The following is a 25,332-nucleotide window of genomic DNA, read 5'->3' as shown; positions in this document are numbered from 1 at the left end:
CCTCCGTAGTATTCAGGACGTTTGCAAGGAACGATGTCTCATAAAGGTGTCATTCATCATTAAGGACTCCATCGCACAGATCAGGCCTTGTTCTCACTGCTACCATCAGGAAGGAGGTACAGAAGCCTGAAGACACACACTCAGCGATTCAGGAACAGCTTCTTTCCCTCTGCCATCTGATTCCTAAATGAACATTGAACCCATGAACACTACCTCCCTACTTTCTTATTTCTTATTTTGCACTACTTATTTCATTTACGGTAACTATTTAATTCACAGCTTTCTCTATTATTACATATTGCAACGTACTGCTGCCACAAAAACAACAAATTTCACGACATGTGCCGGTGATACTAAACCTGATTCTGATTCAGTGTCTCAGGTCGAGACCCCAGATAAGGATGTGATCAAAGGGATGTCCTTACAAATGCTTCTTGACCTGCTGAGTTTCTCCAGGAGTTTTCTTTCTGTTTTATAAATGCTATATACCTTCAGAACTGTTCTAAGGCTGAGACTGGCTATTGCAATGGTCAAGACATCAATGAACTTGAAGCTCTTTATAGCTATATTGTCCTAGTCTTTTGACATGTTCATTTTTTTCTCTCTAATAGCAGCAGACAGGAACAAACCAAACCTACTTGAAGGAAGGTGAGTTTGCTGTCGGAACCCGGAGTGGTAAAAATGGGCTTGATAATTATATTTCTTTCAAGATTCAAGATTGTTTAATGTCATTTCCAGTACACAAGTGTAAAGGAGAATGAAATCATTGCTACTCTGGATGTTCATGGATTCTTGTGGATAGTTTTCTCCCAGTAATATTCACGATATATAATTGTTGGAAACACAATTCCTGCTGGCAAATTGTCATATCCATCAATGGGTTTGTGCGTAACCTGTAACAAATGGAAAATTAATAATTAATAATCAAACTAAATGGTGATTGTTTCAAGGAGGCCAACCATGCCACTAGGGATTTCTGCTCTTCAAGTAGTGCTGCTGGATCAAGGGGACGTAGCATTTCAGTTTAGAACATCCAAAACCTGGCATCTTCCCTCTCCAGCTTCTGAATTAGATTCAACCCAGATTGCATTCTCAGCTATGATATAAATCTTCTGCAATTTTCTGTCCTCTATTCTCTCATGACTATGAATCAAACTGCTGGAGCAACTTAGTGGATCAATCAGCATCTGTGGGGAGAGAGGAGTTGTCGATGTACTGGGTTGCCACCCTACATTGGGACTGAGAGCGGGGCGGGAATGAAGCCAGCGCAGAAAGGAAAAGGGGAAGGCGGTCAGTAGGTGATAGGCGGATCACAATAGAGGTGAAGAATGATGGACAGAAGGAAGCAGGTGAAGGGAGGGGTGAGGCTGAAGCAGAGGCGCAAAGGCTGCGTGCTGGAGTCTGATAGATACGGAGGTGATAATGGGACCCTTTGTGGGAGAGATGAAGGGCAGATAGAACCAGGTAGGGAAGGGGATCTGATAATTCCTTTCCCCTCACGGATGCTGGCATCATTCCAGCAGTTTGGTGTTTGCTCCACGTTCCAAAATCTGCAGTCTCTTGTGTATCCAGGAAGGGATTTACTTTGTCCAATTAATGAGAAAGTCTGAATTTAACTCTAGGACTGTATATGTTTCTTTTATTAATCATGGCAAGATCAGCATGTATTAACTGCCCTTGCAAAGGTGAGCTACCTTCTTGACCTGCTGCAGTACTTCCACTGTACTTTTGGCTGGGAAGTTTCAGGATATGAACCGAGTGACAGTGCAGGAAGGATGATAGATTTTCAAATGAGGAGAGTAATGAGCAGGGTCATTGCTGTTACTGTGAAACTGGCTTCCATGTCCTGGGGCTGGCAGTCTTGGGTTGGCAAGATGCTGTGCAGAATAGCTGACCAAGTGGTTGTGGTAGCATTTGTGGGCAGGTTGGAAATTGGAAGCAAAGTTGGCGGGATTAATGAGCTCAGCATGGGTGGAGGAAGTAGCATCAATGCAGTCATGGGTGTGGCGGAGAAAGAGTTGGGGAGGATTACCAGTGTAGACTTGGAACATGGACTGGTTCACATAGATGACGAAGTGGCAGGCATAGCTGCGGCCCATGTGAGTGCCTATGGCTATGCCTTTAATTTGGAGAGAATGGGAGGAGCTGAAGGAGAAATTGTTGAGTGAGAACCAGCTCCACCAGATGGAGTAGGAGGGTGTTGGAAGGGAACTGTTTAGGTCTGATGTCCAGGAAGAAGTGGAGAACTCTGAGGCCTTGCTGGTGTATGGGGACTGAATGCCCATAGCGATCAGGACCAGGGAATTGAAAGTGATTGAAATAATAGTTCATGAGTGTATTGCTGTAGGTGTGTTCCTGTAGGTGATTAAGTGCTTTGCATTTTATGGACTTTGGCCAAAGACAGAGCAGACAAATGTTTAGGGTGCTTGATGGTGTACTGATGAAATGGGCTGCTTTGTCCAGCCTGATGTGGAGTTTCTTGTTGAACTCGTCTTGTGACTCTATCGCTGATAATGATGACATTGGGGAATGCATGAAGTGTGAAAGTGTTCTGTAACAGCGTGATCTTTATTGATGATGCAATTTTTAAAATGTAATATATATTGATTCTGACTTATCCTGGTTTTAAAGCACACTGTAAAAAATGTTTTATTCTTGCTCACCTTAGACCAAGTTATTGAAGAAAACGTAGAGGAAACTGAGGCTGCTGGAGATTCACAGACACAAGAAATCCAGGCATCTGCTGCTGGACCTCTTGGGCAGAAGGATGAACAGGAAGGTGAGAAGGAGTGTGATTTTGGCTGAAAGTCACGATCTGGTCAATTGACCTATCAACCTGCTCGCCTTTAAGATGTGAAAGGAACCTAGATGATCTGGAGCGACCCAAGAAGCCATAGGGAGAGCGTTCAGACTCCACACTGACAGCACCAGAAGTCAGGATTGAAACTGTTTGCTGGAATTGTGAAGCAGGAGCACGACTAACTATGCCTCTGTGCTGTCCAGGTGTACATTACAGATTGACTATCGCATCTGAAACTAAAGAAATGTTTAAGGGAAATTAAGGAAATTCCCCCTAATTCCCTTAATTAAAAGAAAATCCCATAGTTTTCCTGCCTGATTCTGCTTAGGTAAGGAGAGGCACTGATACTAGTGTAGTATCCGTGCCCCCAATTTACCCCCATTCGCCTAGGGTGAACCACTGTTGCCCCGCCAACAGTGCAATACTTTGGTGTAAATACGGTGCAATGCCCCCCCAGTACACGCTCGCAACACAAATACCGGACAACACACCAAATGTGAGTAAATAATTACAACTTTATAGTTATTTCTTATTGATGTGTTAGTGGAAACAGATAACCTAAAGGTGCCAAATCAGTAAGTCTATCAGTTTGTGCACATAACATTTTAATACGTTGGAGCTCATGCCTCCGGTTCCATCCACAATGACCTTCTGAGCCTTTGGCCACTGTCCGAACCGCCGATGCCCAGTATCCGTCACTCTGGAACCGCTGTCCGCTCCTCACACGTCCGCCCTCCTCGCTCACCTCCCGAAAAAGATCGCGAACTCCCACTCAGCTCACAGATACAAGATAGCATAACAATTCTCCATTGGTCAGTTCCCCCCTTATTTGCAGTTATAACCCAAACATTCCAGCTACAGAAACCCATTACAGCATTAAGTAACATTACAGAGAAACCATTTTGTTAGCCTGAGAACTTAACACCACAGTTAAAGGTACTGAGAGCCCTACACTAGTCATGGAGGAATTCTTGGTATATACTTTATTTTTAAGCTGGTAATTATATTTTCAGCCCAGGTGCTATTCAATGCTGCTGGAAAGCATATAATGTTCTTTTTTTCATGTTTCAGAGATCCCACAAGAGGAGAAAAACCAAGAGGATATAGACAAAGTAATTGCTGATGATGAGGTGACGGAAGCCATTTTGAACCCTGGCAGTGAAGAAACTCCCCACGAAGTTCCAGAAATTAAAGGTGAAGGACCATCGCTGTTAGGCAGAGAAAGTGAATTGAGCAGCTACGTGGGTATGTTTGCCCTCGTGAGTATGAATGGCAGAGCAATCAGAAACTTGGTTATCCCTAGGTGGTGCAGTAATCTGAGTGCCTGAGTGCATTACCTCCAGTGTGGGAGTTTTTGATCTCTGCCTTGGGTATCAAGCAAGCACCAGCATGGTATTTGTGTTTGGCAGGGGAAGAATGGAGTGACTCGAATTTGTTGTTTCTATTGAATACACTTGTTCTTTTTGAGAGCAGACTGAAACCAGAGCTATAACAAATAAGGGATTATCCCAGAAATAGAGTGAATTGGTATCCTTAAAGGAAACAAAAATGGAATTGTGGCAAACCATGTCTATCTGTCTGGACGCGCCCCTCTGCTGACTGCTCCTGTGGCTCCTCCTACAGACCCCTGGATAAAGGTGATTGTGTCTCTGCTCCTCCCGCAGTCGTCCCACAGTCATCCAGCATGGACATGCTCCGTTTTGCTGCTAATAAAAGCCTTTCAGTATTTACTCTGCTTCCAGTCTTTTGGAGTTATTGATAGTGCATCAGGAACAGGAGCAGAAGCTTAAATATATGTAGAATTAGACAGCAGTTACTGCAGAAGGCATTTTCCGTACATTTCGATTTTAGTTAATTTTAGCTTACAAATTGTTTAAGGTCCTAGGAGTACATAGTGAATTAAACTTCAATATGTGAGAAAAAGACAAATTAAGAAACAATACTTGAAGTTCAATGCTGATGGTTTTAACCTGTAAAGTTGTTAGCAAGGTTTAATCGATGTGGTTTGTGGATTGTGGACTGAAACACGTTACGATGTGTTCTGCTTTCTCGTCACTCCTTTCTTTGTTGCTAGTTTGGGCGACTTTGAATCGGGGCTGACTGTGGATAAGGAACACTGAGCTGAACTGAAATATGCCTTTTGATTTTGTGTTTTATATTCTGTTTATCACTTGCTTTTTTTGTTGCTGTTTGTGCGTGGGGGTGGTGTGGGGATTTGATTTTTTTTCTCTTTGAACGGGTTCCATGGTTCTTCTTGTTTGGTGGCTGTCTGTGGGAATCTCAGGGCTGTATGCAGTATACGTGCGAGGGGTGATTGATAGGTTCATGGCCTAAGGTAGAAGGAGTCAATTTTAGAAAATCTAGCACATTTATTTTTCAACATAGTCCCCTCCTACATTCACACACATAGTCCAGCGGTCATGGAGCATACAGATCTTGGACCTCCAGAAAGTGTCCACAGCAGGGGTGATTGATAAGTTTGTGGCCTAAGGTAGAAGGAGATGAGTTATTAACTTCAAACTTTCTGCATAATCACTCAAAGAGTTGAACTGCACGTGCATATAAGGAGAGCTGTATAACTCATCTCCTTCTACCTTAGGCCATGAACTTATTGAATCACCCCTGCCGTGGACTACTTCTGGAGGTCCAAGATGCCGACTTCTACAAAGAAAGGATCCGTATGCTCCACAACCACTGGACTAAGTGTGTAAATGTAGGAGGGGACTATGTTGAAAAATAAATGTGCTAGGTTTTCTAAAATTGACTCCTTCTACCTTAGGCCATGAACTTATCAATCACCCCTCGTACTTTGAATCTTTACATTGTTGGAGGTTAAATAAGGTGATGAATTCAGTAGAACAGAGTTGGATAGAAAAGCATGAGAGAATGGGGATGGTAGGGTGAGTCTTGATTTTGATTTAGTTCAATTGAACAAGGAAGAAAAATGTGTAGGGATGAGGAGGAGCAAATAAATTAACTTTGAATTGATTAACTTTTCATTGCTTGCGTTTTTGGAATATTTTATTTTTCTAAAAGCCATAATCTTAATTGCCTGTTTTCAATTTAATAGAACAAGAAAAAACAGAACCCTTGCAACTGGTTGTTACAACAGTTCCTGTGAGTACCCATTCCTTGCTTACAAAAATATTAAGGGAATTAAACTGTGGTAAATAAGGCTGGTGAACTGTAGACATGATGCTGAGATACATTGTCAATGATGTAACCTAGGGTCATACGGTGTTTTGGGTGTTTCAACATCAGACCCAGTCTGATGACTGAGGTGACCCAGTCAGGGTTGATCAGGCCTCGGCTTGTTGCCCCAGTAACACTGGTCCAACGGTTATACCTTTTCATCCACAGCCATCTGGAGGCTCGCTCAGCAGCCTCTGTGATGGTCCTGATGGCTCTTCTCTTTGCAGCCCCCGTAATGTCAAGGAGAGAGTAGATTCTGCACAGTGAGCAGCCAGCAAAACCTCTACACCCCACTTCTATAGGCTCGTATCGTGCCCTCCACCCCTGTCTCTGCTACTGCTCTACCAGCTCCCGGTATTTGGCCTTTTTATGTTCAAATGCCTCCTCAATCCGGTCTTCCCAAGGCACTGTCAGTCTACCAGGACCACCTGCTTTGAGGTTTCTGACAGAGTGATCATGTCAGGCCTCAGTACTCAATTTCCCTCGGGATCAATAAAGTATGTCTGTCTGTCTGTCTGTGTTGATGATGCGATGAAGTCAGGGAACTTTAATTGCTTGCCAAGGTCGACTTTCATTTACCAGTCGGGCACTGTGGTGAAAAAGCCTGCTGGTGATCTGGACTGAGGCTGTGGACAAAGGTTTTCTGGGTTGGCAGAGGTGCCTACTGTTGTTAATGGCCGAGAAGCTACTTTCTGCCATTGCCCGTGGTAGTTGCCTTCTCCCAGGGTTTTTGAGCAGTTGTATCGCAGTTGGATGCATTGGTGATTGAAATGCTTATGACAAGGGTGAGGTTAAAAATATCAGCAAACGCCAGGCTGAATAACAAACATTCAAAGGGGAGGTGAACGTTAAGTGAGATGAAGTGTGCGCATGAGAATCAGAATCAGAATTTGATGTCACAGGCTTATGTTGCAAAATTTGTCGTCTTTGCAGCAGCATATTGCAATACTTAGAAAAAGTAGTGAGGTAGTGTGCATGGATTCAGTATCCATTCAGAAATCTAATGGCAGAGGGAAGGAAGTTGTTCCTGAATCATTGAGTGTGTGTGTCTTCAGGCTCCTGTACCTCCTCCCTGATGGCAGAGGGGAAGAAGCTGTTCCTGAATCGTTGAGTGTGTGACTTCAGGCTCCTGTACATCTTCCCTGATGGCAGAGGGGAAGAAGCTGTTCCTGAATCGTTGAGTGTGTGACTTTGAGCTCCTGTACCTCTGTGCTGATGGTAACAATGAGAACAAGGCATAACCTGGATGATGGGGGTCCTTAATGATGGATGCTGCCTTTTTAAAAGATTAGCTGCCAACATAAATGGGGATCCTAAAGTATTTGATTGGCATACAAATAACAAACAGAGTATAAAACAGAGTGGTAACGATATATGGAAGTGTAGGGCCCATTAAAAAACAAAAACGAGAACTTGCAGATAAGGAGGAGGTCATTGATAAGGATCTGAATGAGCATCGTCTTCACCAGGATACTTTGCTTCCAAAGTATCTTTGAAGGAGTAGATGGTCGAATCTCTAGATATATTAAAAATTTAATCCATGGAGGTATTGGAAAAGCCTTTCCTAGGATTCCTTTCCTTACTCTTGTTGAAAAGTAACTCAACAAGATCCTAGGATTCGAGGAGGAAATCATGTAGGCACTGATCATAATCTTTTAACGCTCTTTGGATAAGTTGTGGTGCTAGATAACTGGGGAATAACAAATGTTCCTCCTTCAATCAGGAAAAAATAAAGAATAAGCCCAACAACTAAACGCTAGCCTGCTTAGCCTCACGGTGTGAGGTTATAAGATAAGATAAGGTATAGGAGCAGAATTAGGCCATTTGGCCCATCAAAGCTGCTTTGCCATTTGATCACGACTGATCCCTTCCCATCTCAGCCTCAATCTCTTGCCTTCTCCCCATAACCCCTCATGCCCTGACTAATCAAGAATCTGTCAGCCTCTCCTTTAAAAATACCCGATGACTTAGCCTCCACTCCGATCTGCGGCAATGAATTCCATAGATTCACCACCCTCTGGCAAAGGAAATTCCTCCTTCTCTCCGTTCTAAATGGGCGCCCCTTGTTTCCATGGGTGCTGCCTGGCCTGCTGAGGTCATAATTCATACTTTGAAAACACAACAGGAAGAAAAATCACCAGGGATTTGTTCAGGGAAAACTGCGTTTAATCAATTTGACAGAAAATTTTGAGGAGAAGCAGAAAGAATTGAAGAAGGTAATGTAATCAATATGATGTACATGAACTTCAGGTTTTTAATTGGGTACAACATACCAGGTTCATCAGAAATTCAAAAGCTCATTGGTTGTGCCGTATTCTCTAGTCCTCAGAATCTTCATCAAAGAGAACATCCTCCACTCTGCCTATATCACACATCTTCATCGTATTTCTATCAGACCTCCCCTTAGACTCTTTGGGTTTAGAGTTTACTAAAGAGAAGTCAGCAGAGTGTATGGTGGTTAATAATATTTTGGTCTGGACAAAAAAAATGTGGCACTCCCCAGGGACTGATATTAGAGCCACTGCTATTTTTTGATCTCTATTAATGACCTAGACTTTGGCAGTGCTTGGCAAATGTTCTAAGTTTGCAGATGACTTGAAACTTAGCAGTGCAAGCTGGAGGAACAAGTTCTGATGAACCTCCCTGAGTTAACAAATTGATGATACTGGAGTTCGAGGCCAAATGTTTGGGGTCCCATCAACAGTGAGTCTAGAGATCCTAGTGTTTGGTAATCAGCTTGTCCTGGATCAATGCCATGGATCGAAGCCCATTTCACTGGCATACGAATAACAAACAGACTGGTAATGGTATATGGAAGTGTAGGGCCCATAAAAAAACAAAAACGGGAACTTGCAGATAAGGAGGAGGTCATTGTTAAGGATCTGAAGGATCTTCCCTTCACCAGGGAAGGGGTCAAACCAGAAGTCCAGAAATCAATGCTCGTTGTCTGCGAATCTTACTGAGTCCGCTGGGAAGTTGAATCCCAGTGCCCGCGGGTCCGAATCTGAGTCCGCTGGGAAGTTGAATCCCAGTGCCCGCGGGTCCGAATCTGAGTCCGCTGGGAAGTTGAATCCCAGTGCCCGCGGGTCCGAATCTGAGTCCGCTGGGAAGTTGAATCCCAGTGCCCGCGGGTCCGAATCTGAGTCCGCTGGGAAGTTGAATCCCAGTGCCCGCGGGTCCGAATCTGAGTCCACTGGGAAGTTGAATCCCAGTGCCCGCGGGTCCGAATCTGAGTCCGCTGGGAAGTTGAATCCCAGTGCCCGCGGGTCCGAATCTGAGTCCGCTGGGAAGTTGAATCCCAGTGCCCGCGGGTCCGAATCTGAGTCCGCTGGGAAGTTGAATCCCAGTGCCCGCGGGTCGGAATCTGAGTCCGCTGGGAAGTTGAATCCCAGTGCCTGCGGGTCCGAATCTGAGTCCGCTGGGAAGTTGAATCCCAGTGCCCGCGGGTCCGAATCTGAGTCCGCTGGGAAGTTGAATCCCAGTGCCCGCGGGTCCGAATCTGAGTCCGCTGGGAAGTTGAATCCCAGTGCCCGCGGGTCCGAATCTGAGTCCGCTGGGAAGTTGAATCCCAGTGCCCGCGGGTCCGAATCTGAGTCCGCTGGGAAGTTGAATCCCAGTGCCCGCGGGTCCGAATCTGAGTCCGCTGGGAAGTTGAATCCCAGTGCCCGCGGGTCCGAATCTGAGTCCGCTGGGAAGTTGAATCCCAGTGCCCGCGGGTCCGAATCTGAGTCCGCTGGGAAGTTGAATCCCAGTGCCCGCGGGTCCGAATCTGAGTCCGCTGGGAAGTTGAATCCCAGTGCCCGCGGGTCCGAATCTGAGTCCGCTGGGAAGTTGAATCCCAGTGCCTGTGGGTCCGAATCTGAGTCCGCTGGGAAGTTGAATCCCAGTGCCCGCGGGTCCGAATCTGAGTCCGCTGGGAAGTTGAATCCCAGTGCCCGCGGGTCCGAATCTGAGTCCGCTGGGAAGTTGAATCCCAGTGCCCGCGGGTCCGAATCTGAGTCCGCTGGGAAGTTGAATCCCAGTGCCCGCGGGTCCGAATCTGAGTCCGCTGGGAAGTTGAATCCCAGTGCCCGCGGGTCCGAATCTGAGTCCGCTGGGAAGTTGAATCCCAGTGCCTGTGGGTCCGAATCTGAGTCCGCTGGGAAGTTGAATCCCAGTGCCCGCGGGTCCGAATCTGAGTCCGCTGGGAAGTTGAATCCCAGTGCCCGCGGGTCCGAATCTGAGTCCGCTGGGAAGTTGAATCCCAGTGCCCGCGGGTCCGAATCTGAGTCCGCTGGGAAGTTGAATCCCAGTGCCCGCGGGTCCGAATCTGAGTCCGCTGGGAAGTTGAATCCCAGTGCCCGCGGGTCCGAATCTGAGTCCGCTGGGAAGTTGAATCCCAGTGCCCGCGGGTCCGAATCTGAGTCCGCTGGGAAGTTGAATCCCAGTGCCCGCGGGTCCGAATCTGAGTCCGCTGGGAAGTTGAATCCCAGTGCCCGCGGGTCCGAATCTGAGTCCGCTGGGAAGTTGAATCCCAGTGCCTGTGGGTCCGAATCTGAGTCCGCTGGGAAGTTGAATCCCAGTGCCCGCGGGTCCGAATCTGAGTCCGCTGGGAAGTTGAATCCCAGTGCCCGCGGGTCCGAATCTGAGTCCGCTGGGAAGTTGAATCCCAGTGCCCGCGGGTCCGAATCTGAGTCCGCTGGGAAGTTGAATCCCAGTGCCCGCGGGTCCGAATCTGAGTCCGCTGGGAAGTTGAATCCCAGTGCCCGCGGGTCCGAATCTGAGTCCGCTGGGAAGTTGAATCCCAGTGCCTGTGGGTCCGAATCTGAGTCCGCTGGGAAGTTGAATCCCAGTGCCCGCGGGTCCGAATCTGAGTCCGCTGGGAAGTTGAATCCCAGTGCCCGCGGGTCCGAATCTGAGTCCGCTGGGAAGTTGAATCCCAGTGCCCGCGGGTCCGAATCTGAGTCCGCTGGGAAGTTGAATCCCAGTGCCCGTGGGTCCGAATCTGAGTCCGCTGGGAAGTTGAATCCCAGTGCCCGCGGGTCCGAATCTGAGTCCGCTGGGAAGTTGAATCCCAGTGCCCGCGGGTCCGAATCTGAGTCCGCTGGGAAGTTGAATCCCAGTGCCTGTGGGTCCGAATCTGAGTCCGCTGGGAAGTTGAATCCCAGTGCCAGTGGGTCCGAATCTGAGTCCGCTGGGAAGTTGAATCCCAGTGCCCGCGGGTCCGAATCTGAGTCCGCTGGGAAGTTGAATCCCAGTGCCTGTGGGTCCGAATCTGAGTCCGCTGGGAAGTTGAATCCCAGTGCCTGTGGGTCCGAATCTGAGTCCGCTGGGAAGTTGAATCCCAGTGCCTGTGGGTCCGAATCTGAGTCCGCTGGGAAGTTGAATCCCAGTGCCCGTGGGTCCGAATCTGAGTCCACTGGGAAGTTGAATCCCAGTGCCCGTGGGTCCGAATCTGAGTCCGCTGGGAAGTTGAATCCCAGTGCCTGTGGGTCGGAATCTGAGTCCGCTGGGAAGTTGAATCCCAGTGCCTGCGGGTTGGAATCTGAGTCCGCTGGGAAGTTGAATCCCATTGCCCGCGGGTCCGAATCTGAGTCCGCTGGGAAGTTGAATCCCAGTGCCCGCGGGTCTGAATCTGAGTCCGCTGGGAAGTTGAATCCCAGTGCCTGCGGGTCCGAATCTGAGTCTGCTGGGAAGTTGAATCCCAGTGCCCGCGGGTCCGAATCTGAGTCCGCTGGGAAGTTGAATCCCAGTGCCCGCGGGTCCGAATCTGAGTCCGCTGGGAAGTTGAATCCCAGTGCCCGCGGGTCCGAATCTGAGTCCGCTGGGAAGTTGAATCCCAGTGCCCGCGGGTCCGAATCTGAGTCCGCTGGGAAGTTGAATCCCAGTGCCCGCGGGTCCGAATCTGAGTCCGCTGGGAAGTTGAATCCCAGTGCCCGCGGGTCCGAATCTGAGTCCGCTGGGAAGTTGAATCCCAGTGCCCGCGGGTCCGAATCTGAGTCCGCTGGGAAGTTGAATCCCAGTGCCCGCGGGTCCGAATCTGAGTCCGCTGGGAAGTTGAATCCCAGTGCCCGCGGGTCCGAATCTGAGTCCGCTGGGAAGTTGAATCCCAGTGCCTGTGGGTCCGAATCTGAGTCCGCTGGGAAGTTGAATCCCAGTGCCAGTGGGTCCGAATCTGAGTCCGCTGGGAAGTTGAATCCCAGTGCCCGCGGGTCCGAATCTGAGTCCGCTGGGAAGTTGAATCCCAGTGCCTGTGGGTCCGAATCTGAGTCCGCTGGGAAGTTGAATCCCAGTGCCTGTGGGTCCGAATCTGAGTCCGCTGGGAAGTTGAATCCCAGTGCCTGTGGGTCCGAATCTGAGTCCGCTGGGAAGTTGAATCCCAGTGCCCGTGGGTCCGAATCTGAGTCCACTGGGAAGTTGAATCCCAGTGCCCGTGGGTCCGAATCTGAGTCCGCTGGGAAGTTGAATCCCAGTGCCCGCGGGTCCGAATCTGAGTCCGCTGGGAAGTTGAATCCCAGTGCCCGCGGGTCCGAATCTGAGTCCGCTGGGAAGTTGAATCCCAGTGCCTGTGGGTCCGAATCTGAGTCCGCTGGGAAGTTGAATCCCAGTGCCTGTGGGTCCGAATCTGAGTCCGCTGGGAAGTTGAATCCCAGTGCCCGTGGGTCCGAATCTGAGTCCACTGGGAAGTTGAATCCCAGTGCCCGTGGGTCCGAATCTGAGTCCGCTGGGAAGTTGAATCCCAGTGCCTGTGGGTCGGAATCTGAGTCCGCTGGGAAGTTGAATCCCAGTGCCTGCGGGTTGGAATCTGAGTCCGCTGGGAAGTTGAATCCCATTGCCCGCGGGTCCGAATCTGAGTCCGCTGGGAAGTTGAATCCCAGTGCCCGCGGGTCTGAATCTGAGTCCGCTGGGAAGTTGAATCCCAGTGCCTGTGGGTCCGAATCTGAGTCCGCTGGGAAGTTGAATCCCAGTGCCTGTGGGTCGGAATCTGAGTCCGCTGGGAAGTTGAATCCCAGTGCCTGCGGGTCCGAATCTGAGTCCGCTGGGAAGTTGAATCCCAGTGCCCGCGGGTCCGAATCTGAGTCCGCTGGGAAGTTGAATCCCAGTGCCTGCGGGTCCGAATCTGAGTCTGCTGGGAAGTTGAATCCCAGTGCCTGCGGGTCCGAATCTGAGTCCGCTGGGAAGTTGAATCCCAGTGCCTGCGGGTCGGAATCTGAGTCCGCTGGGAAGTTGAATCCCAGTGCCTGCGGGTCCGAATCTGAGTCCGCTGGGAAGTTGAATCCCAGTGCCTGCGGGTCGGAATCTGAGTCCGCTGGGAAGTTGAATCCCAGTGCCTGCGGGTCCGAATCTGAGTCCGCTGGGAAGTTGAATCCCAGTGCCTGCGGGTCCGAATCTGAGTCCGCTGGGAAGTTGAATCCCAGTGCCTGCGGGTCGGAATCTGAGTCCGCTGGAGGTTAGAGCCTGGAGGCCAGCCCTGGGAGACAGGGGTTGAAAGACTGTATGTACATGGGTAGGAGGGAGGAACAGGGATCGTTTTGCTAATCTTGTTTTGTTGTTTGTTATATTTTGTGTTCTGTTGACCATGGTGGGCAGGCTATGTTGGAGCCGGAATATGTTGTGACACTTGCAAGCACACCTCGGGTGCATTGATTGTTCATACAGATGACACATTTCACTGTATGTTTTGATGTACATGTGATAAATAAACTTAGATAGATAAATACTTTACAGATCCCAAAGGAAATTACAATGTCACGGGGGCATTACAAGTGCACAGGTATACAGTATTAGAATAGATGTAAGATGAATAAATAAGAAATAAGTTATCTTAAACCGTTTAACAGGAGGGGGTCATCACTTTCCTGGCTTTAGGTTGACTCATGGCTGAAGGTATAAATGACCTCATCTAGCACTCTTTGGAGTAATGCAGTTGTCTTGGTCTATTACTGATAGTGCTCGTCTGTTCAGCCAAGGTGGCATGCAGAGGGTGAGAAACGTCCAGAATTGTCAGGATTTTCCGTAGGGTCCTTTGTTCTACCACAGCCTCTAGTGTGTCCAGTCTGACTCCTATAACAGAGCCAGGCTCTCTAATCAGTTTATTGAGCCTGTTGGCATCACCCGTGTTGATACCATTGCCCCAGCACACCACCACGTAGAAGATTGTACTGGCGACAACAGACTAGTAGAACATGTGAAGGAGAGGCCTGCATATTCCAAAGGACCTCAGTGTCCTCAGGAAGTAGAGGTGACTCTGGCCCTCCTTGTACACAGCCTCTGTGTTGGTGCTCCACTCAAGTTTGTCATCCGGGTGCACCCCCAGGTACTTGTAGTCCTCAACACATCCACATCCACAGCATCAATAGTAACAGGGAGCAGTGCAGGCTTAGACTTCCTGAAATTCATCACATCTCCTTTGTCTTGATTCTTGAATCTTGTATCTTATTGTGTGAAGACAATAGTGACAGGTTATGGCAACTATACAGGTCTTCCCCAACCTATGTACAAACCATACATAGGACACTAGTGGAATGAATTTCTCATCTGCTGGGTAGATGAGTGGCATTTTGGTAGAAAGGATGAGGAAAGGCAACATAGAATAAAAGATCCTGTTGAATTAGAAGGGAAGTTTGAGAGGGGCCTGGGGATACAGGTGCACGTCACTGAAGGGCAGATTGAGCAAATGGTTAACGAGGAACGCACAATTTGGGACATTACCAACAAAGGCAAGGAGTATAAAAATGAGGAAGTAATGTCAAACTTTTATAAAACAGTGGTCTAGCTTCAGCTGGAGTTTTGTGTTCAATTCTAGTCATCATGTTATGTGAAAGCCTTGGAGAGTGTCCAGAAAAGAGTTTTGAGAATGATCCCTGGGATGAGGAACTGTGGTTACAAGGGTAGTTTAGAGAGTGTGAGATTGCTTTCTTTGCAGAAGAGGAGGCTAAGGGGAGATCTGATTGAAGGACATAAGATGATGTAGGGTCTGGACAAGGTGGACAGTGGGAAATGCAGTTACTGGTATCTGGAGCACTGCTACGGTATAGAGCTGGTGCAGGGAGAATGGGTTTGTATTTTGTAATTCTACAATCTAAACATATTAGTGTGTCTACGTTTATAATCAAATTTATAACGGAAGATGCTTCAGTAGAATCAGAGTTCCACAGCGTGGTGAAGGTCCTCCCACTCAACCCATCCATGTTGATTTAGGTACTTTCTTGATCCAGTCCTATTTACATCCATTTAGTCCAAATCTCTCTAAACCTTCCCTCCCAATGTGCATGCCCAGATATCTTTTAGTAATTGTACCCACTTCTACCCCTTCACCTGACAGCTCGTTCTATATACCCACTACCCACTGTGTGGAAAACCTGTCTTTCAGGTCCCTTTTCAGTTTTGCTCCTTTCACCTTAAACCAGTGCCCTTTAGCGTTAGTCTTCATTGCCCTGGGAAACAGGACTGTGACAATTCACCTTACCTGTTCCTGTTATGATTTTTTGATCTCTATAAGGCTCCTTTGCTCCAGAGAAATCAGTCCCACTCTGTCCAGTCTCTCCTTAAAACTTAAGCTGTCAAGTACTTGCAACATCTGTGTAGACCTTTCCTGCACCCTCTATAGCTTAATCGCATTTTTCTTTTAGTATTTCAATCAGAATTGCACAGAATACTACGATGTAGTCTCACTAATGTCTTCTACAGCTAATGTTCCAACACTACTACCTACTTACTGCCCGTTATGCTGTTGGCGTTTAAGGCAGCAATGAAGGTCATCCATCTCTGCCCGTCCATACCATTGCACACAGATATAGAAGGATTCTTCATTGCAGTTTCTGTAACAATTTATCTTTGTCCAATCAGGGTTGGTCCTAGAGGACCAGTGGACACTCTTAGTCTGGCCTCTACCCTTTGACCTGTTTGGCATGGGTGACCCCACCAAGAGCTAAAACACAAGGCCCTGACTCCAGCCAACATAGCTCTCTGTGTCATTGAGGCACACAAGCCTCCAAACTCTATGACAAGATTGTGGTCCTCTTGGAGCAACATTGATACTTGTCATACTATAATTACATACTGTACGGTTCTGCCAATTCTAATTTATCAAAATTAAATTTAACCAAAGGGACTTGTTCCTGGCCAGGACAGACTGGTCATAGTTATAGGAGTTATGATCATGAGCTCTTAATTAACCTGCTGTGCTAGGAATCAATATGCCTGTAACCATGGTCATAAACAAGTCCCTTTGGTTAAATTTAATTTTAAAAATAAAGTAAGTTAGAATTGGCAGAATTGTACAGGATATGAATATAGTATGGCAAGTATCAGTGTTGAAACATCAGTGGTGCAGGAAGTTGGTGAGATTATGATCACCATACCATAGGAAGAATGTGGTTAAGCTGGAGGGGTGCAGCTTAACCACAAGGATGTTGCAAGGACTTGACAGCTTAAGTTAAAAGAGGAGACTGGATAGGGTGGGACTGTTGTCCCTGGAGCAAAGGAGGCTGAAAATATAGAGTTCAATAGAAGCAACAATGGTTAACAAGGACACTATTCATAATCTTGTGACAAGGTGGAGACTTGACCCTGGGTAATTGTGAGGGATTATGAGGAAACTTTCTCAGACCTGGCTGTCCTTAGGATTTCTTTACATTTCTACATCTGCCATATGCGTAGAGCCATCATGCTTGTTATAAGCAAATATAGAGTCTTAATGAAAATCAGTAAATAGTCATTTGGAGTGGGTTAATGTTTCTCTTGCCTTAGTCTTAGTGCAGAAGTCACTTTGCTCCAGCTTACTGTTTCTGAACTGTGGATCGGACATGGTACCAACTGCTCTTGCTCCACTTTCACATTTACCAATCACCAGGAGAACTAATGAATGTCTTGCAGTTGACTACGGAAATTTGAGCAGAATGTAAAATGAGATAGAGAACCAAATGAGCTGGAGAACCTAGTGTCCAGGTGACAAGGAGCAACCTTTCCTTAACGTCAGCTAACAAAAGAGCAGGTCATTGACATCAGGAAGCAGGGCAGAGTACATGCTCTTGTATGTATCAATGGTGGTGAGGTGGAGATGGTTGAGAGTTTCACGTGTGTAATTGTAAGTATCACTAGTAGCTTGCCCTGGTCCTACCACGTAGACACTTTGGCCAAAAAAAGCTCATCAGCACTGCTACTTCCTTAGAAGGCAAAATAAATTTGAGACGTCCCTGTCTCCATTCACCACTTGTTACAGATGCACCATAGAAAGCACCACAGCTTGGTATGACAACCGCTCTGTACGAAACTACAAGAAATTTCTGAGCACTGATGGACTCAGTCTATTGGGAAAACCAGCCTCCCCTCTGTCAACTGTCTACAGTTCTTCCTGTCCCAGGAAAGCAGCAACGTAATCATTGACTCTTCCCAACGCAGTCATTCTCTCTTCTCCCCTCTTCCATGGGGAAGAATATTCAAAAACTCAAAAACACACATTGCCAGGCTCAAGGACAGTTCTTATCCTGCTGTTATGAGCCCTTTTGAATGATAAAGGTGAATCCTTGACCTTTCAATACATAGTACCTTGCCATAGCCCTTGTACCTTGGTGACTACCATTACCCTTTCTCTGTAGCTGTAATACTATATTTTGTATTCAGTTGCTGCTTTTCCCTTTGTACTATCTCAGTTACTTATGTTTTGAAATATCTTTCTAGATGGCATGCAAAACAACGTTTTTCACTGTATCTCGGTACATGTGACAATACTAAAGCAATTCTATAGATGTGTAGTGGAAAGTGATTGACTGGCTGCACTACCGCCTGGTGTGGGAACTCCAACGCCTTTGAGCAGAAACTGCTATAAAAGGTAACTCCCTCCCAACATTTTCGTAGAAAAGCAGCATCCATCATCATAGATCCTCACCACCCAGGCCGTGCTCTTTTCTCGTTGCTGCCATCAGGTAAAAGGTACAAGCGCTTCAAGATTCGCACCAGGTTCAAGAACAGTTACTGCCCCTCAACCATCAGGCTCTTGAACAAAAGGGAATAATTATACTCATCTATTGAGATGTTCCCACAACCAATGATCTCACTTTAAGGCTTCTATCTCGTGATCTCATGTTCTCATTATTTATCGCTGTTTATTTATATTTGCATTTGCACTGTTTGTTGTCTTGTACACTTTTGCTCTTTCATTGATCCTGCTCCAGATACTGTTCTATAGATTTGCTGAGTATGCCCACAGGAAGAAGATCTCAGGGTTATTTGTGGTGACATGTATGTACTCTGATAGTAAATTTTACTTTGAACTCTGATTACCAATGATCCTTTTTAAACATAAGCATGATAATAATTGGTAACAAACTGGTAATATTTAAACAATTATATTTGTCATGTATAAGACATGTACAAGGCAGTAAAAGAGGCATCAATGTCTATGTGGATGTAATGCAGCTGGACAATGGCAAATATTTTTGAGGAAAATTACACTTCAACCCACATCCTATTTATTAATATTTTCTATTGCTTCAGTGATTCACCAGTTCTATTTATACGGTTTAATATTTAACCTTTGTCCACAATTAATCAGAGTGAAGAAACTAGTGAGACAGAGAGGCAGACCACACCTGCTTTCCTTGATACTGAGAACTTCATAGAAGGAGACGAAGAAGCTGTTCGTGAAGGTTTATCTCCTGCAAGTACTGAAGAGGGGGAGCTTGCAAATGCTCCATCAACCACTGAACCTGGGACACCAGAGAACAGAGGTACTGTCACAATCCTTGTGGATGGCACAGAATGAGACTCGAGATGTTACAGCTTCTGGTTGTGATGGATGATGTGGCTGTTAAGGAAAGAAAAAAACACTTTCATTGGGTCATGCTAGGTTGAAGAGAAAGGATATAGCTTCCATTAAAAGGCACATTATCTCAGGTAAAAAGGACTTGGAAAGAAGAAGGTAGTGGCTCATTGAAACTGGTGATGTAAACAGAACTTGAAAAAGTATGCCGCTCTTTCAGCTGAGCAGTAATGTGGCATGGATATTAACAGTTTGTACATTGGAAATTCTATGGTAATAGTTAACCATGTTAAAGAACAGAAATTTGGTTATTTGGGCACATTATGTAATATGACAATGAAATTCAGTTACAATCAAGTATTCGTTGTAGGTATGTTGTCCTGGTTATGTGATCCTCTCCATGGTAATTATGTTACAGCAAAGCCCAAGGCCTTTACAAAATCTTTTAGATGGTTAATTTAATGTCCCAGATTGCCGAAGGTGAAAAGAATGATCTATAGGACAAATGAGGTTCTAAGTTTTGATTTATATTATGGGATACAAAAGGAAGTAATGCCAAATTTAGAAATCAAATACAGTTTTGCACTGTTATAGAATTATTAGTGAAACCATGAAAAATTGTGTAAAATATGGTTTAGGACTACGACTGGGTTGTTTGGTTGGTCGAGCCTGCTGTACCATTCGTCAAGATGAATGGCAGATCTGAACGTTCACTTTTACATTCTTGCTTACCTCTGTTAACCATTCCCCTCCTTGAATTTTAGCCTTCAAAGAACAATAACACAGTTTTGAAAAGTTCATCAAAGCATCTCAGGTAGTTTCCTTTTGAGAGTCATCTGATTTCTGTGCGCAACAGCAAGGTTTGAAACTGTTTATTCTCAATATAAAACTCTTGAAATAGACGAGAATTGAGAAATGGAACTTGATTTTATTTATCGCTATGATTTTAGACCATAAGATATAGGAGCAGAATTAGGCCACTTGGCCCATTGAATCTGCTTTGACATGGTGTCCCTGTTCACAAGAGATCCCATTAAGGACAGCTTGGTTCTCCTGTGGTCAGGGTTTGATAAGGGTACCATTGATCTTTTTGTACACACCCTTACCTTGCTGTATTTCCTCTATAAGGGGAACAAACAGACGTAGTGGCCATGGGATCGTGCTTGTCACTGGCTATTGTTAATTTCTACATAGAGGACTGTGAGGAGAGGGCTCTGAGTTCATTGCCCTTACACCTCAGCTGCTTCTTCAGATACGGAAAAATCAGCGATAGCACAACACTGCATTGATAATGGCCATTGGATTGACTTTGACGACACAAAACTACTGAGCCTCGTCAATTACTTTTGGGATCGACTGGTAAAGGAAGCCATTGAGAGAAACCTAAAGGAAAAGACGATGGTCTCGCTCTAAGAAAGAACTGGAATTTGATTGTAAACAAGGTGGGAGAGTGGAAACCTGATTGAGTACAGAGCTATAAGTACCACCAGTCTAGACATACCCAGGTATCATCCCTGAAGAAGATGGCACAGTTTGTAATCGGTTATAATCGATACCTGTACCTGGCTGGAAGCACAAGAAGATTTTATTCATCATGTCTGCCAGGAAAGCACTAGATCCTTTTTCATGATTTCTTCAGTCCAGATTTTTCATGATATGCCAAGTACAGAAGCATCACACTACTTTTCAGCAACTATAACATGCTTTGAGCAAAGTCTAAGAGAACGGTGGGTCAGCAAGAGACGAGGTGATTACAGGATCATTGTAATCAATTATGAGGCTCTGAGGATTAAATAATAAGTATTTTATTTCTTAAAGTAAGCCTGTAATCCCTCAGTTGCTCCCACTTCCCTGTCAACCTCTTTATCTTCATCGCCCCATTAGAAACTCAAACCGCCTCCAGGGGGCGATATCACCCATTTTGGGAACTGCTGTGTTCTACAGATGACTTTTTAACTTGAGTTGTAAATGCACCTTATTATTTGTTAATTTATTTGTGCTAATATTACTTTATGTGTTGTGTGTGTGAGTTATATGTACTGTGTTGTGCACTTTGGTCCGGGGAAGTTGTTTTCTTTGGCGGTAGACAACTATACATTTGAATGACAATAAATTGAACTTGAATTTATGAACTTGTGTACCACTGGCTGCTCCCTCCACCACTCCAAGGAAAAGAAACGATGCCTATCTATTCTCTCTATTCTCTCACGGCCGGCATTTAGGACAACAATGAAGGTCCTCCATCTCTATCTGTATAGAAAGATTCTTCATAGCTTATTTCACCAGTCAGGGTTGTTAGCCCTGAACCTGGAGGGCCAGTGGACCACTCTTAGTCTGGCCTCTACCGTTTGACCTGTTTGGCATGAATGACCCTACCAAGAGCCAAAGAACAAGGCCCTGGCTCCAGCCTACATAGCTCTCTGGGTCATTGAGGCAAGCAAGCCTCCAAACCCTATGACAAGTTTATGGTCCTCTTGGAGGCCAGCTATAGTCTAAATAATGTTTTATAATGTTGTGCCTCCCAGCTCTTATGTTCCAAGCCCTGAGTAATGGACAAGTGTAGAATATGCTTTCTTCTTCACCTTATCTACTTCTGCTGCCCTTTTTAAGGATCCTTGCACTTATACACTGAGCTTTCTCTGCTTCTCAATACTCTCTCAAGTTCTACCGTTCACTGTAGAAACCAAGTTCTAGATTCTCTCACAAGAGGATTTATCGTTTCCACATCCACCCTAGAACTAACAAGTTGCAATCACACTAGCCCTCGCTCTCTAAACTGTAAAGTATACTCTGTAGAGCCTCTCCTCATGAGACAACCTTCCCATTCCAGGTATTTAACTAGTAGACTTTGCGGACCTGCACTAGAACACCCAGATCACTCTGCTTCTCAGACTGTAATTGAGTCATATTTATTTCCTTGTCAGAATGGACTATTTACTTTTCCCTTATTTTACTCTACCTGTTAGATCCTCATCTGTTCTCTTAACCTATCTATGTTCCTCACTTAACTCATCAACATCCAGTTTATTAGGTACACCTGCTCGTTAATGCAAATATCTCATCAACCAGTCATGTGGTAACAACTCAATGCATAAAAGCATGCAGACATGGTCAAGAGGTTCAGTTGTTGTTCACATCAAACATCAGAATGGGGAAGAAATGTGATCTAAGTGACTTGGGCCGTGGAATGATTGTCGGTGTCAGACAGGGTGGTTTGAGTATCTCAGAAACTGCTGATCACCTGAGATTTTCACGCACAGCAGTCTCTAGAGTTTACAGAGAATGGTGTGAGGAATGAAAAAAAAAACAACTAGTGAGCTGCAGTTCTTGGGTGAAAACACCATGTTAACGAATGTCCAGACTGGTTCAAGTCACCAGGAAGGTGGCAGTGACTCAGTTACAACAGTGAAATGCAGAAGAGCATCTCTGAATGCACAGCATGTTGAACCTTGAAGCTGGTGGGCGAGAGCAGCAGAAGACCACAAACATAGACTAAGTGGCCACTTCATTAAGTACAGAAGGTGCTTAATAATGTGGCTGCTGAGTACTGTATGGTCCTGCATAGCCTCCTTATGTCCTCTGCACAGCTTACTTTGCTACCTATCCAGCAAATTTAATGTCACTTATCTAAATTGTAACAAATTAAGACTCCTGCACCAATCCTATGGTATACTACTCATTCTACCCTGCCAATCTTTATGCCAATTTTCTGTTGTTTATTAGCCAGCTAATCTATCCTCACCAATATGTTATGTTCTACACAATGAACTTTTATTTTCTTCAATAAGCTTTAATGCAAATCTTATCAAATGCCTTCTAGAAATTCTGCTCAATATGCTCACAACATGTTGCTTCTTTAAAATATCTTTAATAAATTAATCTCCATTATACAAAACCATGTTGACTTTGCTTGATTTTTTTTCTGCTTCACATCTCTAGTAATAGTTTGTAACACTCCTCTAGCCAGACATTAAAGTGACTGGCCTGTAGTTTCTTGCATCCTGTTTCCCTCCCTTTTTGAATAAAGGAACAACATTTGTTATTTTCCAGTCTAATTAAGAATTGAATGGTCTGACGAGTGTCGATTATTGATTGTAACCAGCAGCAGGATATTTGACTAACTAATGATTTCTCTATGCCAAATGATTTCTTTTTTGCTGACTGTCAAGTTGGGGAAACTTGAAATAAGAGCGGCATTACATATTATAAGATTGAAACAGTGGATGTTTGCCTACTCATGCTGTGGACGGAGTGATAGCTCACTCTCCTTTGTTACTGAGAGAGATGAACACAAGTTTTTGATGGACTCTAGACCATAGTCTCTCTTTGGAGTTTTGCTGTTGCTTTAATTGTGGGTGACGGGAGTGCTGATGCTTTATGCTAGAATAAATGGGGGGAGGGTTGATATTGCTTGTGTGTGGGAGGGAGACAGGGGCTTTGGTGTTTTTATATTTTTTCTGTCATTCATTCTTTGGGGCTTTCTGTTTTGAGGCTGTCTGTGGAGAGTAAGAATTTCAGGTTGCATACTGTATACATTCAATGGAGCCACTGAACCATCACTGAGTTTCAGGTATCTACACCATTAAACTTCACAGTTCAGTGAAGTAGTTCCTAGTCCTTATTGGTTCAAAGGTTCATTTTATTATCAAAGTATGCATGTACAATACAACTCTGATATCTGTCTTCTCCAGATAGCCATGAATACAGAAAGAATGTGGGAGTGATGAAAGAAAAGATATCAATTCTCCCCCCAACCCCGGCATGAAAAAGAAAAAGAAACAAAACTCACAAAACCCAAATCTTTCACCCCCTTCCCTGCAGAAAAAAAACAGCGACAAATACAATCCCTGACACCCCCCCACTTGCAGAGACAAAAACAGCGATAGTAGCAGCAAATCCTCACTCCCTCCCCTGCAGAAAAAAACAGCATCAATAACAATCCCTGACCTCTTCACTTGCAGAGAAAGATACAGCGACAATAACAACCAATCCCCAATCTCTCCCCTGCTTCTTGCTCACTAGGCCGTATATACACAAAAAACAAACAGAATAATTCTTGTACTTCTTTCTTTGTTCAGAATCCAGCCCAGTAAAATCATTGAAGGGGTTTTAGCAAATTGCCATAGGTTATATTTTGCTGGCCTGTCCCTAATGTACCACATCTCCTAGATGTAACAAAATTCAGAAAAAGGATCTTGTGCTTTCCTGGTGTATATGACAAATAAACTCGTCTTGGGCTTCCAACCGGTAACAGGTATTGATTTTAACCGATGCTTCAATGACAAACTCTGCCATCTTCATCAGGAATGATGCATGGACATGTCTAGTCTAGTGGTATACATATCCCCGTCATCTGTCCGTCTTGATTGGTTAGTCCTCAGCCAATCAAGTTTCCGCTGTCCCACCTTGTTTACAATCAAATTCCAGTTCTTACTTAGAGCAGGACCTTCATCTTTGTTAAAATTCTTTTCCTCTAGTTTTCTTTCAATGGCTTACTTCACTAGGCGGCCCCAACAGCCATTGGCGCAGCACAGTACCTTGTGCTGTTGAAGTCAATCCTATGGCCATTGTGAATGCAGTGTTCTGTTACTGCCAATTTCTCCAGGTAGCCCAAACGACAGGGTATGTTCACTGCCAGACTAGACACGCCTAAGCATTATCATGTTGAAGATGGCAGAGTTTGTCATCACAAGATCTGTTAAAATCGATACCTGTACCTACCTGGCTGAGAAGCCTGGGAAGAGTTTATTTGTCAAAGTTGTACAGAGAGAGTCAAGCAAGGAATCTTGCTTGAGTTTCTTCCTGTTAAGTTTACTAGACAGGATTCTCTACAATCATGCTTGTTATCCAGGCCAGTTCATCACAGGGAGGAGAATCTGTCAGCTAGTTCACTGCAGCCAGGAGAATCTATGCATTATGCTTTGTCAGCTTCGAAGGCTGGGTCTGTCCACAGTACGCTGCGCTCGGAAGGGTTGGAGTGAAGTAATTTTATAATTGGAGCACATGCTATTGTTAAGGACTGCACAATATAGATCTGTACTGTAACAATGAAATGCTCATATGTGCCCAGTACTCACTTTAAAGAGGGTTTTTTAAAAATGTTTTATTAGAGACACCAGAGATAGAAGTAATATATGACCAAGACAATGAAGATGACCAAGAACAGAAAAGACAGTATCGAGAAGAATTGGAGTTGAAGTATAAAGTAATTAACCTCTTGTTTGACTTCTTTGATTTTGCATTGCCTCCTTAGTCCCACTCAGTTATTTGTTTTGTTAGTTACATTCGTTACTTCACATTCCTCTTCTTTTATCATCTATTCCTCTTGGGTAATTGGATACTCATCTTGCTGCATCTCTTGGATCTTATCCTCTGAAAGATTGCTTGGACATCTTAAACCCCACCTGGGGATGAAACAGAAAAATACTGGAGCTGCTCAGCAGCTCTGGCAGGTTTGGCGGAAAGAGAAACCGAAGTAACATTTCAGATCAATGATCCCTCATTAGAGTTGGAAGAATATTGAGCCTACACATATTCCAGGCAGACGTTCATAAACCATAAGACATAGGAGCAGAACTAGAACATCTGGCTCATCGAG

The 25,332-nt window shown here is 45.2% G+C and overlaps 1 protein-coding gene across 2 annotated transcripts in view; it reads left to right on the top strand.

Moving 5' to 3' along the window:
* Window positions 1–25,332, top strand: part of cfap184 (cilia and flagella associated protein 184) — a 39,148-nt gene that overhangs the window by 1,747 nt on the left and 12,069 nt on the right. The window contains exons 2-7 of one of the 2 annotated variants that reach the window (XM_073034156.1): window positions 612–648; window positions 2,669–2,779; window positions 3,872–4,045; window positions 5,871–5,917; window positions 18,528–18,702; window positions 24,845–24,939. In XM_073034156.1, coding sequence (XP_072890257.1) covers window positions 612–648; window positions 2,669–2,779; window positions 3,872–4,045; window positions 5,871–5,917; window positions 18,528–18,702; window positions 24,845–24,939 — 639 coding nt within the window. The remainder of the gene's footprint in view (window positions 1–611; window positions 649–2,668; window positions 2,780–3,871; window positions 4,046–5,870; window positions 5,918–18,527; window positions 18,703–24,844; window positions 24,940–25,332) is intronic. The other variant, XM_073034157.1, reaches the window with a different exon arrangement.

This window comes from Hemitrygon akajei, chromosome 31 (genome assembly GCF_048418815.1).
Source record: "Hemitrygon akajei chromosome 31, sHemAka1.3, whole genome shotgun sequence".
NCBI classification, from domain to species: Eukaryota; Metazoa; Chordata; class Chondrichthyes; order Myliobatiformes; family Dasyatidae; genus Hemitrygon; species Hemitrygon akajei.
This window is presented reverse-complemented; position numbering and strand designations above follow the sequence as displayed.